We start from the raw sequence: 17,206 nt of genomic DNA, 5'->3' as shown, positions 1-17,206 counted from the left end.
TAACCATTAAATGACTACGGTACGGTAGTTAATCTTTTAAAACACTTCGATCCATTTGGGTATCAAACCTATTACTTGGTATTTGCACTCGACCAACCCATTAAGGAAGTGCCCTTAATGTCACTATGTCCAATATTGGCCGTACTGGACAAACTTTGTGACCAACCTACTCTTTTATAGAAGGTCATTAGGGTCATTATGTAATAACCCATTAATACGGTGTTAAAACTCATATAAACAAATATTTAATATAATATAACAAATGCGTAATGTATTATGCATTAAGTATGCTTTAGGAATCGCCTTTTATACAAAACTAATCTTTTTTTTTATGGAACACGTAAACTAGCAGACGTATCACCTGATGGTAAGCAATCGCCGCCGCCCATGGACACTTGAAACACCAGAGGCGTTACAAGTGCGTTGCTGGCTTTTTGGGGGTTGGGAATTTAAGCGTAGTTGGGGAATCGGGGATTGGGAAGATTGGGAAGGGAGGAATTGGGCCTCTGGTAACCTCACTCACACAACGAAACACAAGGCAAGCGTTGTTTGACGTCGGTATTCATCAAAATACAATTAAAAAAAAAAAAAACAATAATTAGACTTAAGCCCCATTCCAAAGAAAGGTACTTAAAATTCCTACCAACATTGTTAGTCATACAAAAATCAACTATATCAGTAAACATACAAGACGGATATTGCTTTGGCGTATACCTACGTAATGTAAGCTAATTTACTTTACGCCGATCTACATAAAACTTTAAATATTAGTTTTAACAAATTATTCTCGTATTTGTATGTATATAAACCTCATTGCGTTTTATAATATATAGGTACTTATGTAAGGACATACGATTCGTATTTTTATTTTATTTAATGATTTTGAATTCACTGAATTAGACTTTTTAAGGTATAAGCCGGTAAACGAGCATACTGATCACCGGATGGTAAGCAATCGCCGCCGCCCATGGACAATTGGACACCCGAAACACCAGAGGCGTTACAAGTGCGTTTTGGGGCTAGGAATTTAAGGGTTGTTGGGGAATCGGGGATTGGGGGAGGGTATAATTATACATGGAATTCATAAATAAGTAATCATTTTATAAGCTAACATATTATTAAGACGTCCTTAAAAAGCCTACCAAATTCATGCTAAATCATCTTACATACAAAAAATAAAAAAAAAAAAACAACAAAATCGTCAACTGTTTCTTAACCGACCATTGCAAGGACATTGAACCATATTAAGGTACAGTAAAGCTAAAAAAAGATGTCATACTTCAAAACTGATTGACAACTCCAAAAATAACTTCAAAAAACCTAACGGGTTCTGTTCCTGACGAGGTTAAACCTGGTATATACCGTTTAAAAAGAAATTACAGGCGTTATAAAATTAGTCTTGCATAAATCTTTGACCCTTGCAGTAGCAAACTCAACATAATTCATATAAATCTTAACTGGTATAATAACTAATTGACATAATAGTACTTTCATATATTATAAAAAAACTTTTGCTATAAAAAATGAATTATTATAAATAAGTGAAAATATAATCATTATTTAAAATATACCTACTAGGTAGTGTTTTTCTAAATTAATCATAAATTAGGCACTTTTGAAACATCAAATTCAATTGTCCGTCAGTCTGTCTGTGAGTGAAGCTAGGTGCTTGTCTCAAAGTGTAGCTTCGACTGGAGAAGAACGAGCAAGAAACTCCATAGTTTTTGATCTACATATAACTAGTAGAAATCGTCCGTGTGGTTTATATATTATAGATGAAGTACTAAATATTTCAGTTCCAATTTAAATGCGAGTTAGATCACACAGATTGTGGGTTAACGTTAAATTAATATTTATTAGTATTTAGTGTTACAATGAAGGTATACAGAGTACTGTGTTGTATAGTGTTCCTTGGTTTTATCTGTGAGTATGTTTTTATGTTTATTATATTTCTTTTTTTTTACTTTTTAATTAGATTATGACAGTTGTTTCAGTGTAGTAGTTAATTAATATTTATTTTATAGAATTTTAAGTAACTTTTGCATTGTTTTAAATAATTTTACAGAATAAACTACATTACTAAATTACTTTTCCTTGTTTATTGACTTCATTAGTGAAATAGTCTCAATTTTTTTTTTGTTGAATATTTTTATTCTTTATATGGTACATTATGTTCCGATTTCTTTTTTCATTTACTGACAAATAGTTTTATAAAAATGCTTATATCAAAATGATACAATTAGACATACCCACGTGTATCTATTAATAGGATTTTCCTGCAATTTTCAATAGAAACTTACCTAGAATAGATCATAATGACGTAAATGTATTTATTAAAGCATATACAATATAAAGTATACATTATGGTATTTATACCATCAATCAATGCAAATCTGTGGTTAAAATAATTATTCTAATTGTTTGGGTTTTCCTCTTTTTATATAGTACATATGTATAGGAAATAATACATAAGAATGTAGGTACTTATATACAAAAGGAAGTACTTTAAGCTGAAGAGTTTACTTAGCATTGACAAAAAAGGCTTCGTTAAATGATGCGTATTTGCGAGGAAGTTTATTGGTTGGTTAAGAATTTTCTGATTGATTATATTAACTAAACAAATGCTATTGCAGGTTCGATTTTCATTGTAAAAGATACATAGTGTGGGATGGTCTATATAAATAAATAGAGTATTTGTTTAAATCCTACTTTGTATTAAGGAGTAGACTGATTACGAGAAGCTTACATTTTTTCTAAAAGCTGCTCCATACAAAGTAAAATTTCTTGGAATAATTTCGAATTATTCTGTCGAACAAGTTTACCAGCCTTACGTTTTTATGTCATTTGATATAAATAATTATAATTCTTCGTTTCCACGAAATAAAAACTTTGTATCACACCCACACATTCGTAGAATGTAGATATTACGACAAAAAATATTTCTATGAACTAATTATTTTTTTGACAAAGACAATGGAGTTAAAATAATTTAAAATTTTAATAATGTTTTTTCAGGTTTAACAAGAGCAGAATACGTTAATAATAAATTAAAAACAGAAGTAGACCTAGTTATAGATGGCCTAGGACATTTAGACTGGTCTAAACATGAGAAGCCTTGTCTGGACCAAACGCTACAAGTCCTGAATGGAGTTAAAAATTATACTGTTTGGGCAGTTTGGAGTAAGTAGAGTTTATAATTATCTACGTCTTTATAAAAACAGAATGGACTGAGAAGATCAAGTGTTAACTGATACCGTTTCCATAATTATAACAGAAGACAAGAAGACAAGAAGAAAAAAGTGTATCATTACTTATAAGAATAATGGAATTAAAAATATAGTTAATAGTTACGGATCTTTTTGATGATTACGTACCGTGCAACAATGTGCATCTCTGCCTACCCTTTCGGGGATAAAAGGAGTGACGTTGCTTTTAGTTAAGGATCTTCTTGATCCAAAAATCGACAGAGAGATCAAGTTTGATAGTCGTATTTGCGATCCGTCACTCATCAACCTTACGGAGATTCTCAATTTTTTTTTCTTATGATCATTGGTTCATTTTATACCTTTCAGTATGGAATTCCATGCACCACCCAGTGGGTAGTTTCTACGGTTCCAGATACAGTTTGGGCAATTACGACCAATGTTTAAAAGCTCCTTCTAATTTTGGCGAACCCACAATTAAGACACAATACTGCCTCACTGATGTTAAGGTGACTGATAAAGAAAATCTGAAATATGGAAGTGCTAATGTACATGATACTACTGAAGAATTTTTGAGTGTAAGTAAACTTAGTATCATAAAACGTAGGAAGGTTTTAGATCTATTTCTGGCACAACTTTATAAATAGCCACATTTTGTAGGTAGTTCAAATCTTTATAATGAATTCGAAATCTAAATATGGTGGTGAATATTACATCTTTTTTTTTCAATAAGTTTTTAAACAGTCCCTAATCGATTCTGAACTTATTCCGTTCTTTGTACTATTGAATCTATTACAGCCCTAACCCTGTTGAAACTAATCAACTAATACTTAAATAAATACTTATATAGAATTATATAGAATTAAATATAATAATTCTAATTAAATACTTATATGATAATTATAATAATTCTAAATAAATACTTATATATAATTATATAGAATATATATTATATAGAATAAATAGTAGATAATAATAACTTTGTATAACAATGCGGCGCAACACCCACAGTCAAACCGCTAAACCGGTTTTGTGGGAAATTGTCATAAATATAATGCTGTATTTCTTTTATATAAATAAATAATAAATAAATAATAATGTACCTACAGTTACACAAGAATGCAATAAATGAATTGAGTTATAGTTTGAGTACAATTTCTATAATAACTTTAATCAATTCTTTCACCAGGTCAAATCCAAAGAAGGCAGGAGAGCAGATACAATATCATGGGGTGTCTGCCTACCAGCAGTGTGCAGCCATGAGTCTGTCACCAAGATCCTCAAAGCCATATACTTGGTGAACCCCATCACTCCCTTAGACCCTCAGATAACTGTAGACTATTGTAATAAGGCTGGAGAAAAGCCAGTCTACAGTTTGAGGTTTTATTTATTTATGTAAGTGGTTTTTGTGGCACATTTACTATAGTCACTCCCTTTTTGTCATATAGTCTATTAAAGAAAATTTTAAAATCTGTCAACTAAATTCTTAACTTCTTAACTCACTAGTACTTCATCATCATCATAATCATCATCAGCCAAAGATGTCCACTGTTGAACAAAGGCCCCCTAGTTAAATAATGAAGCGTTGTTATTACTTTAAACTCTTTCATCTATTTACTTATCCTTACCAATAAATATATTGTCCCCATTTCTAACAGCTATAAGAACCTCTCTAAAATCTTAATTACTAATTATTATTATTGCTATTTCCAGATTTACAATCATCAGCCTAATTGCCACCACGATTGCCTCATCGCTATACCTCGAGTTCAACAATACAGATTCTGCACGTGAGTTCCATTTCATACAAGTTCTACCCACAACAATATTTACCATATGCCTGTGTGATTATTGTACAAATAATTACTTTATGTACACCACGCTGTATGAATATTGATGATTCATCGATTTCCTTATTTTTTAATATAATAATGGAGGTACATTTAATAAAGTTCGACGCAAGTTTGGCACGTGATTTAATAGGCCTTAAACCTACAACATAATATTGTTAAGCATAATTATAGTTAAATATTGGAACAACCAAAATCTAAAAACCTCAATGATATTTTTCAATAAGTAAAAACTAAAACAAATTGTGTCGGCAGGTTCAACCTAAATTATCTAGTAATCCTTTCAATTTAGGTCACAAACCTAATCACTAACAAATAGACCTGAATTTACTAAATAACGTACGTAGGTAACCTAATAACAAAATGTAGTCCGATGATAAACCTGATTTCAAACTGAACACATCGGTGTGTGTAGAGGTTTCACCATACAGTTATGCGGAAACCTCATATGACTTAATTTAAACCACATATTTGTTATCATCTTGGCTGACAATATACGAAAAATGAGCAAAATAGGTCCATTAGTTAAGCCAAAAATTGCATTTTTCTTTTTGAGCTAAACTGAACACTGTTAACAAATACGGCATTATAACATTTCACAGCTCTTCTGTGGTCAAGAAACATAAAGCTTTTGTTGAAATATTTAGTTGTATTATGCTTCTGTAGACGAGTACTACTTGTAGTTTCATTTAAATCATATGAGTGATCTCCATACTGTATAATCAAATTTGTATTAATCAAGAGTATAATTACAAATTATTATCTATTTTTTTCAGTGAGGAGAATAGCCTACTCTTTCAGTCTCCGACGAAACTGGTCGTCTTTCGCCAAGATCACTGACGATGAGATTCCTGTGCTCAGCTTCACAAAGGCCGTAGTGATGTCGTTCACAACGTGTGTCCACGTCTTCGTGTTTATCGTCGCCGGGTCCATCAGTAATGGGCATGATTATGATAGTGTAAGTAGATTTGTTGTTTTTAACAGTAGCAACATTTGTCACTGCTGATCTTGAAGTTTTGAGGTTAATTCTCAGGTCAGTCCATCTGCATAATTTTTGGGACCTAAATTGGTGCCTAGAGTAACACCTTTATTTTAGCATTATAATGTTTGTCTTTTTCTTCGTTAAGACATTTTCTTTGATCATAATGTTTATTATGATTAGAATATCTTCCTGATATGTCGAATAAATTTTAAAATTGATACTTTTTTCTTTTCCAGTTAATAAGTGTAAAAGACAACATCTTCGGGAATACCTTCCAGCATCTAGATCTACCAGCTGTGGAGAATTTCTTCGTCATATCAGGATTGCTTCTCATGAAAGGTCTCATGGAGAAGAAACGGAATCCTATCATCACGCTTATACAACGTTATGTTAGGTAACAGTATCTTTTAAGAATTCATTTCTTCCTACATTTGGGATTGCCATTTCTACTTCTGTACCTCTACCATGAGTTTGAAATAATAGTATTTGTTGATAGTCGCTAGTGACGACGTAAATTTTGTATATATCAAATTTTACAACCTACTGATCAACGGAAACAAAATTTGGCCTTACAAAAAAATGACGTCGTTGCTGCTAGCGACTATTGTCAAATATTATTGCTTCAAACTGATGGTAAAGGTACTGATCACAAAAACTTAATAATTGTGAACTTGACCAATTTTAAAATTTCCAGATTAATAGGGTCCTTCTCCGTTCTAATATTCTATACCCTGGCGGTGTCAGAGTATGCTGGTGATGGACCTCTGTGGAAGAGGAATATAATTGACAGAGAGCAGAAGGCGTGTGAGAAGTCCTGGCTCGTTGGACTCCTCATGCTTGGTAACTACGTGGATAGTGATAATATTGTGAGTTGTTTAATGTTGTGCTAAGTTTTCTTTGTATTAGATTATCATTATTTGTATAAAGTAGGGCAATGACCACCGTGAGCTGTTTTTGGCTATGATGTATAATAGATTTATTGTATTTTTATGGTATAAGAATCAAACAAGCAGTTTGATCACCTGATGGTAAGCGATGAACGCCGCCAATGGACAGTGACAACAAAAGAGGGTGTCCGTTTTATGTCTTTTCAATTCTCGAAATTAATTATTGTCATATAGTTACTTGCTAGTGCTTCGTACTATGTATAATGGTTTTTAAGACAAAAGACTTTAAGTTAATAATCTTTTATCTCATTAACAGCCTTTATGATTAATTTCAGTGCCAACAAGTATCCTGGTACATACCAGCAGATTATCACTTGGCAGTGATGGGCACTGCTCTCTTCTGCCTCTGGCAGTGGAACCGACAGATTGGCAAGATCACCACCATCATTGCTGTTATCTACTCCGTGGTGATCACTGGTATCACCACTTACAGTAAAAGACTGCCTGGCATACTGTTGTATGATATTGAGTAAGTAGCTTTATTTATCCTTTTATAGTAATTTTAGTATGAGGTTTTTAATTCTGCTGTTTAATTTTTGCTATAACTCTTTATTGATAAATTTAAATAAGGTTTATTTTGCGTTACATTCAGTTATGTTATAATGTCCAAACAAATTATGATTCTATGTATCATGATTTCCTGAAAGCTCTTCATACAGTTATGGTTTATACCATTCAATAAACGTGGTATTAATGATTCTTTGAAACATGAAACTCTAGGCTTACAGTAGCTTTATGTTAATTAGCAATAAACACATAAACGGAATTGATAATTCCAATAGAAGCAAGGCTTTAATGAAATGTATGGTACGGAGGAAACCATGATACAATCATTGGTTTAAAAATCTAATTGCGTAGATTGATGGGTCACATTAAATTTCAGCTTTAGTTAATAGAATTTTCAAATCGTATCACAGTAGGGTATGCATCGAAACATTTTTTCAATGTACGTACTAAAATCGAAGTGTTTGCTTCTGGGAAATTCACGAAAAATATTTTACGATCTCTGAAAATTTTATTTTTGATTTTTTTCACGTGTTCGTTTCAGATTTTCAATGTAATAAAATGTAACCCCTCTCGTGAACGGGACCAATTTGCTTTCTTTATTTTACTGCATACGATGTGCTGAATATTTCATAGCTTTGACTGTATTATTTACAGTAAATTTTTCAGCGTTGAACATTCTTTGACGACCTTTGTGAATTAATAACTTTAGATACATGATAGACTGCCTCGTTGGTCGAGTGGTCGCAAGTGCGACTGCGGTTCGATCCCGGATCGGGCAAAGTATTACTGGGCTTTTTTCGGTTTTCAGAAAATCTCTCTGTAGCACAGTGTCTGGAGTTGTGTCCAGTGTATGGCAAAAGGCACCCCTATTACATGAGACTTCTAACACAAATGGTGAAAAGTGGGTGTACATTGTTTAGCGGCATTACGTGTCGTGATGAGCACCTCTGCCTACCCCTTCGGGAATAAAAGGCGTGACGTTGCTAGATACAAATATTTTCTACTTAAAACTAGGGAGGACATAGACACTTTTTCTCATACTTAGGAAACTTTATTTCTACCATCAAACAAGGCCTACTAGCTATTACTAAGAATTTAGTGCTACATAGAAAGCCAATAAAACTTTCCAATTGGAAATTGAATTTCTTGTGACCGAAACTATAAACTAAAACAACTATGTATGTAACGTAAGTCAAATATATTTCTTAGGAAACTCATTTCACTCACATTTGTTCTAGGAAGCTCATCCATGTGAGGGATAATGTAGTGTACACTGATACCTACATGAAGAGCCACCATAGAGCTGGGTCCTACTTCCTTGGCATGGCTATGGGGTACATCATCACTGTTTACAGGCCAAATAAATATAGAGGAGTCATTTCCAAGGTGAGTACAGGTCTATTTTTGTAAATATTACAAGTGATTTGTGAAATGGATTAATAATGGATTTGATATACCTCGGGTCTGGCAGAAAGCCTTTCAGTGATACGCAATGATGGTTAGGTAATTTGCTATGCCGTACCGCGTTTAGCAATATTGGGACGATCAAAAAAATTGTCTACAATATCGCTTGTAAAATAAAATGGTAAAGTCTTTCTTACAACTTTATTCAACCTCTACCTTTTTATACAAGTGGTAACTAGCAATCTTAAGGCAATATATCTAAGTTTCTACCTTTTTTCTAGGAATGTTCGTACTTAGGTCTCGCGGCAGCTTTTATGCTGGGTCTGAAAGTACTATCGTCGGCCCCGGCATGGTGCCTTGGGGAATACCACGCTTGGAGCTCAGCAATCTATGCGGCTCTCAACAGGAACTTATGGGCTTTGGCAACATGTGTCTGTATCGGAATTACTGAGTATGGGGATGTCCGTAAGTACATTTTTATTTATTTAGATACATAGATAAATCACTGGTTTAGTATCGGTCTAGCAAACGCCTTTGCTAATTCGAAAATATGTTCACGAACTAATTGAGCTGTTAAATTCTAGAATGAAGTAGTTACATCATGTTGGTGTTAGAAATATCATTAAATAACTAACTGTTCCTATATTACTTCTAATAATAGAGTCCACAAGTTAGTTGAAACGTTAATAGTTACAAAGTAAACGATCAATTTCGCTTGAATAATTACAATATCCGTCTACAATAGTGCTTGAGTATTGGAGGAAATTAAACCAATCTGAGGTACTATTGGAGGACAGATTTTAGGAACAAAAGCTGTAAAAACTAAAGTAAATTTATGGCGAACAAATCTTTAAAAGTCTAACCGTTCTACAGATAAAACTATAAAAGACCAATTTGTATAAAGTTACTTATAGGTATCTCTAGATAATACTTTTTAAAAAGAACTATAACTCGTATTGAGAAAGTTAAAAACCATTTAAATAATACTTTGCTTGGGTCTGGAATCTAACTTGAGACCCTTTGCTCCGTAGTATCACTTACGGACTACTCAACCAACGAGGTGGTTTAAATTGTAATAAGTTTGAGTATTGTTCAGAAATTCTCATCATATTAAAACTCACGAATATTATAAATCGTTTACAAATTATCGAGTGTATTACGTATCCTTATAAAGCAGGTGAAAACCAACCCAGTAACAAATGAAGTGGACACGAGAGGCAGACATAAGCTCTTCAATAAATATTATTATACAATTTTCATAATAAGTTACCTGCTTCCTCATTCAATTTAAAACTACATAATAATATCAGAACCAATACAGTGGGTTTAAAATTAAATGTTGAAACGTGAGAACAATGTAAAACAAATTGTAGGTATTTTGTAACCTACAATACAATATAAGCTCCGTGCTTACTCTCTCTTGGAGAAAAACTCAGCGAACAATACAATACAATACAGTATCATAAAATTTATTTATCGACAGCAAAATAATCTTCGAAAGTCACACTGTAAGAACGATCACAAAAACTAACATGGATGCGATAGAAAAATATATTTCTCTCTGATTTTCGATAGCGTAGTGTAGGCAAGCGAAATAAATGTAGTATTTAAACAACTAACTTCTACCAGCGGCTCCACCTGCAATCCCGTGGGATAAAAAGTAGCCTATGTGATATTCAGACCATAATCTACCCCTGTTCCAAATTTCATCCCGATCCGTTCAACAGTTTTAACGTGATTGAATAACAAACACACACATGCTTTCGCATTTATAATATAACTAGTGACCCGCCCCAGCTTCGCATGGGTGCAATGGTAATATATTATACATATAAACCTTCCTCTTAAATCACTCTATCTATTAAAGAAAACCGCATCAAAATCCATTGCGTAGTTTAAAAGATTTAAGCATACAAAGGGACATAGGGACAGAGAAAGCGACATTGTTTTATGCTATGTACTGAAGTATGATAATAAAAATGCGTATAAATCTTTATACGCAATGAAATATAAAAATGGGAACGAGGAAATGAGTGGATAACCTTTCTTTTAATCCCTCTCAACTAAATGTACCCGTGTTCTCATGCTTGGGGCATGTTGAACATGGTTCCCTTTTTTTTTCTAATTTCCCGGGAGGACCCTTAGTTTTCCTCCGTCAAAATACCGGTATTATATTTTCATTTCTGTTCCAAGATACGTCCGTAACAGTTTCATCAAATTCCACTCTGTCTTGTACTGATGAAATATTCTCTACAAAATATTACTTAGCTACCTTTCAGCAACGTACTTCAGCATTTTGTTATTTTTTTTTTAAGTTCTTTATTTTTTTTATTCTTGGATTCAGTTACATTGTCAGCTTGTAATGTCATAGCTTTTTTGGACAATTGTTTGTGAAAATGTTAAATGAATTGTTACTAGGATAATATTGACAATAAATGATAGAATGAGTTTAATCAAACGTTGCTATGGCAAAGTACACTAATCAACTTGGTTTCAATAACTGTGAAACTATGTGACCGCTTCCACTGATACTTGGCTATGTAGCTGTGCAAGAAAGATGCGTCGCTCGAGTATGCGATGTATCGATAGCAGGAAAGCCATCCACATGTCCAAGGCATGACATGTACGCATCCATAGCACGCATCTTTCCATATAAAAAACCTAGCTTAGCTGAGTCCATTTCCACCAGTGCTAAGCTATGTATACCAATGAATATGATTGGTGAAATCCAAACGCATCCACAGCAACGTAGCATAGCACATCTCTGGTGTAAAAGCAGCCTTATACCGCGTATCCATATTGTCAATTTCTTAATATAAAAGCCGTAGTGATACCACCAACATCAATAATCCAAAATGTATCTTATATGATACATACATAAGACATATATTTCAACAAATGATGGAGAAGTAATATGAATAGTTATTGCGAACAGTGGAGCGTGGTAGTGTAACATTTGATTGGAAATTGAGAATACTATGACTAGGCTACACCGTATTGTAATAAATGAAAATTCCATAGCAATGTGTTCTGATGAAATTCATAGTCGGTTGCTCGTATTATATTGATACTATATCTTTTTGTGTTATGTCAAAAATACATAACATCATCACTTTAAGCTGTAGCATTTGTTAAATGGTACATCTACTTTTCACCAATTTAATTTAGTCCCCATAATCGCTAGTGGGGTAGAGCCATGCTTTGGTACGAATGGGCCGATTCGACTAGAATGATACCACGGCCTCACAGAAAACCGACGTTAAACGTTGCGTTGTGTGAGTTTACCGGAGGTCCAATTACCCCCCTTCACAATCTTCCCAATCACTGATTCCCCAAAAACCTTTAAATTCCTAAACCCCTAAAAGCCCGGCAACGTACTTGTAACGATTTTGGTGTTTCGGGTGTCAATGGGTGGCGGCAATTGCTTACCATCAGGTGATCCGTCTGCTCGTTTACCGACTTATACCATTAAAAAGCACTTTGCTTTATCTAGAAACTGAAGTAAAGTAGTAAATACAATTAATTAATCATCTAGAATAATTTATTTCTTTCCTTTTCAGAAATCCTTCGTAAGTTGATGTCTTGGCCCGGCTTTACAATCTTCAGTCGCCTGGCGTACGGAGTCTACATCACCCACTCACTTATACTGGAGAGGTTCCTGTTCTCACAAAGAAATCCCATGCATTATGACATGTTTAACTTGGTACGTATCACATTAATATAGAATACTCGCTACTCCCGCGCAGATTTGCCCGCTTCTCAGCTCCAATATGGTAGATGACTATTTTTTATTTTAAATGTCCGTCTTGTAGATTACGTATGTTTTATTTTCTTACGGAAATAAATACTTTCGAAGATATATCGATTTGAAATATCACTTGACGTCACTTCTAAGTACGTTTTATACGTATTAGCTCCTACTCCTAACTTTCATTCGTTTTATCTAAGTATTGTTATCTTATAAGACAAAATAAATAATACGTGTTTTTGCATTACCTAACTGATAAACTAAATAGTTTTTTAATTTTCATACCCCATCATCATCCGGCTGTTCAAAGCGTAAAGTTTTGCAGCCTTACTTCATAAATGAACAAACTATCCAACACAGAAATGAATGATTATTCAAATCGAACCAGTAGTTTAGGAGATAAGGATACTCAAACAAATGGCTCGCAAATGTAATGGGTTTTTATATGTGTATTCAATATGATTGTCAAGTACACAAGTCCACTTCACAGAACCTAGTTCAATTTCAATTCTATGCGGTTTGTAGAAATCATAGTTTACCTAACTTATATCAATTCTTAGTAAAACGCATTAATGTTGCAGTTATGTGATTTGCAGAAATTTTATATTATTTGATTTGGTAGTGTTTATGTATGTGTGACGCATACGACTGAAAATTACTTGTCATTATAATTATATTCGATTCTTGCAATCAGCAATATTTGAATGAATGAAAGTAGATTTACAAAAGAAGTATACAGAACTGAATGGGACCGTCAGTAGAGGGACTCTTAGACGGACATATATGAAGAAGGAGAAGGGGCAAATTAAAACTACCCTTAACCGACGAGCATGCATGAAAAGACTAATAACTGTTTATAAAGTGAAAAATGTAAGATTTGTAGCGATTGGCATTTCATAGCCTTTTCCTACCCCTATCAACTACACTATCTAAACTACATTTCAAAACAATCTACTACTATACACCCCTCTCTTATTCACATACAAACTAACCTGCCTATACAGCACACATTATTAATATTACAAACTTCTTAATTGATTTTCAGATACTAAACGGAATAGGTATCCTCATTATATCGGCGGCGCTAGCAGTGCTGCTTTGGCTGTTTGTGGAGTCGCCTTTAAGCAACTTGGCTAATCTCCTTCTAATCCCTACGTGAGTATCATAATATACAGTCTATATATATCTATATATTATGTATAATGCTACTAACGATATGATAATGATGTACTTATCAGTGATCTGATCTTGTATTGTTATGTTTGCTAATACGTTTTAGGGTGCTTGTCTACCAGAGATGTGCTATGCTACGTTGCTTCCATCAATCATATTCATTGGTACACATACATAGTTAGTTCTACACATTGGCAGTTAGCACTGGTAGAAACAGACTCAGTTAAGCTATGTTCTTTATATGGAAAGATGCGTGCTATGGATATGAGCTATGAATGGCTTCCCTAATATCGATACATCGCATACAGTGGAAACGGTCACATAGTTTCACAGCTTAGCTATTACATCTTCGAAGCAAAGATTTCTGGTGTAAAAGCACCCTAAGTATCGGAATAAGATTAATAAGAATTATATCAAAAATAATCTTTTAAAACTGATAACTAGTCTTTTAAAGAAATTCCAATAAAATATTCTAAACTAAAGGAAGGACTCGATTAGTTACGGTTCTGTTACAAAAAAAATCTAAAGTTTCATTGAAAGCTAAAGTTTTGTAATCGGGTAATGTTTCTACCTTAAGTTTTAACATACCGAGTACCTACCTACTTAGGTACTGATCTTCAAAGACTTGAGTTTCTATTAAAGTAATTCCTTAGTTACCATTTTCTTTTACGTTTCTTTCAAAGAGTTTGTGAAGTGGATATAAGTATATTGCCGAGTTAGAGGGTTTTGGGTTCGATTCCTGAGTTGAATAAGGTGTAATTGAGGTTTTTGTGGAATAGTGGGCAAACGAGTAGACGGATCACCTGATGGTAAGCGATCAACGCCGCCCATGGACACTCGCATTACCTATTAGAGACAGAGCCTGAAATTGTGTCCGGTGTATGACAACAGGGTTACGCTGAATTATACGGGACTCATAAAATAATTGGTGAAAATAAAATATCCTGCCTACTCCTTTGCGGGTAATTTTTACTAAAAATAACGTCAATTTATTATAATATTACGTAATAGAGTAACTTTCTATCTGAAGTAAGTGTATTGAAGTAAAAATAAGAACAAGCACAGCATTGTAACAATAAAATATCTAAAGGCAAACAAACAAACAAACACACACACACAAAATACATGATTTTATTTTATCTTTAAACAAACTGTTTGTCTATGCCTTTACAGAAAGAAAACATCGAGTGGGATTGAAAATGTGAAGGAAATCAACGAACAGAGTAAAGCGACAGAGTTGAAGACGAAAGCATTGTAATACCAAGTTGGTGATCTCCATATTGAAGAAGGAACTTGCTATATTATAAGGTGTTATAAATGTATCTGCCACCACTTTAATGGGAGGTAGCAGTGTGTTCGAAGATTATAATAGTGAAGAAATTTCGCAAATCAGTTAATTCAGTTTGAGAACATAAAGAAGTTAAATAAACATAGACTCTTTTCTGTATAAAGTGGTTCACAAATACGCAAGATGCGTCGCTTTTTTAGTGAAAACGATTGATAGCAATTGCTTTCATTGATGATCATTGTTTTCTGTTGTTTTTTGTGATATAAATAGTTTAGTAATTAAACTTTAGGCATAAAGATAGTAATATTTATAGTAATTTCTAATTCAATTACATAAAATATACGGAATTAAGCGCCTGAATAAAACATGTTAGCAACCAATATCTGTTGTGTAATTTTTAAACAGTGAATTTTGGCAGGCGTTATTGCAAATACCTACATAATCAACAAATTTTATTTCGAACCCAATTTTATTATTAAATTGATAACCAATTTTAAAATTACACAATTTCCATATACGAATATTAGTTTCCCTCAACCAAAATCAAAACTGTTCACAACAAAATTAAACATTTGATAGAGAATTTGTATCGAAATAAGGAAGTAAGTAGCGTAACATGTCGGTAACTTTGCTAATCCCGCAGTAAATAACGTTGTTAACAAACGATCGAATAACTAACCAACTGTACATAACACAACTGCCGCGGCGGAAACTTTTAAGCCCTAACAATCCTAATTTGTGTGGCTTCAGTGGCCATAGCTGAGTGTATCACACTTATTTATTTATTTATTTAATATTTGGAGGACCAACAGCATTAACATTAAATAATTATAAAAACGACTTATGTAACATGCAGCCAATTATAGGTCCCCACTTTTAAACTATTGTATACTATCTAATTATATTGTGTTCATACATGAGCATTAAATTACACAGTAATACACAACTACAAAGCTGAATCAACCAATACAATCAAATTAGATATTTTTTAAAGAAATCACGGCTCAGCATCCGTCTCACTGTCGCATGGTTAGCATTAAATATATCAATGTCATATGTTTTACATGATGCGTTAAGTGACTTTCCTGCACACTTGCCAATTAATTATAAGGAAAAACTATTCGAACGTTTGTCTTTATTTCTATGTAGCTTCTACTTGTGACTTCACTCGCGTTCCTGTGTGATAAAAAGTATCCTAAGTATCATCCAAATCAGCTAATGCCTTGTCTGTGTATATCCTATCATCTAAGTGAGCTAATACCCTGTCTGTATACCAAATTTCATCAAAATCCGTACATTAGTTATAGCGTGATTGACGACATAAACATCCATAACCATAGACGTCATTAGAAATAATGAATACATGACCACATTTGCTCCGTTGCTATGGTAACGCCATCTTCTCGCTAACAAATGAGTGAAGCTCATTTTCTACATACATACATACATACATACATATTACAAACATACAATCCGTGGCTCATCACTGAATGGAATACATTGGTATCACCATCTCTATTCTTTCAGTGGGTGTCCAACCCGAGCACCCTTTAAAAACATAACTACATATTATAATACCACATCCCCTAACCACAGACGCAATAGAAACTGAATACACCACCACATTTGCTCCGTTGCTATGGTAACGCCATCTGGTTAAGCATGAAGATGTTGGAAAACCCTTCTATGAAATTCAGCAGTGGACTAACAGTCCTTGTTGTTGATGCAATCCGTGGCTCATCAAACTGAATGGAATTTTGTTTGTTTGTTTCACTATAACTCTATTATCTTCCAGTGGGTGTAGTAAGAGCTCGAACTAAATTTAATATTAGAGACTGGATAGTAGTGCTCTCTGTTATATCTCTTAACCGTTTAACACCCGTTCTGCCTAGCTCCTATTGATCGTAGCGTGATGTTTTAGTATATTATAGTCTTTCCTCGATAAATGTGCTATCCAACATAAAACGAATTATTCAATTCAGACCAGTACTTTCTGAGATTAGCGCGTTCAAAGATACTCTTCAGCTTTATATTTTAAAGTATAGATATAGTTTTATCGAGGATGGCTATGTCACCATAGTAAGTAGTACATACATACAATCAT

The 17,206-nt window shown here is 33.5% G+C and overlaps 2 protein-coding genes across 4 annotated transcripts in view; one reads left to right on the top strand and one right to left on the bottom strand.

Annotated features, from left to right (window-relative positions):
• Nucleotides 1-17,206, bottom strand: part of LOC118276606 (nephrin) — a 284,280-nt gene that overhangs the window by 167,640 nt on the left and 99,434 nt on the right. The gene's annotated exons all lie outside the window — the stretch shown is intronic.
• Nucleotides 1,775-16,353, top strand: LOC118276608 (nose resistant to fluoxetine protein 6-like). Its single transcript, XM_035594955.2, has 14 exons — nucleotides 1,775-1,923; nucleotides 3,016-3,180; nucleotides 3,573-3,781; nucleotides 4,393-4,598; nucleotides 4,917-4,993; nucleotides 5,830-6,011; nucleotides 6,272-6,429; nucleotides 6,730-6,901; nucleotides 7,258-7,451; nucleotides 8,728-8,875; nucleotides 9,175-9,358; nucleotides 12,454-12,596; nucleotides 13,687-13,796; nucleotides 14,988-16,353. Exons 1-14 carry the CDS (start codon nucleotides 1,875-1,877, stop codon nucleotides 15,070-15,072), a joined length of 2,082 nt encoding a protein of 693 aa, XP_035450848.2. The 5' UTR covers nucleotides 1,775-1,874; the 3' UTR covers nucleotides 15,073-16,353.

The sequence above is a fragment of the Spodoptera frugiperda genome, chromosome 17 (assembly GCF_023101765.2).
Source record: "Spodoptera frugiperda isolate SF20-4 chromosome 17, AGI-APGP_CSIRO_Sfru_2.0, whole genome shotgun sequence".
NCBI classification, from domain to species: Eukaryota; Metazoa; Arthropoda; class Insecta; order Lepidoptera; family Noctuidae; genus Spodoptera; species Spodoptera frugiperda.
The sequence above is the reverse complement of the archived record's forward strand: the minus strand, read 5'-3'. Positions and strand labels throughout refer to the sequence as shown.

Coding starts and splice junctions, on each gene's coding strand:
- LOC118276608 (XM_035594955.2), top strand. CDS start 1,875: ATGAAGGTATACAGAGTACTGTGTTGTATAGTGTTCCTTGGTTTTATC. Junction 1,924..3,015: donor AGTGTTCCTTGGTTTTATCT/GTGAGTATGTTT, acceptor ATGTTTTTTCAG/GTTTAACAAGAGCAGAATAC. Junction 12,597..13,686: donor ATTATGACATGTTTAACTTG/GTACGTATCACA, acceptor ATTGATTTTCAG/ATACTAAACGGAATAGGTAT.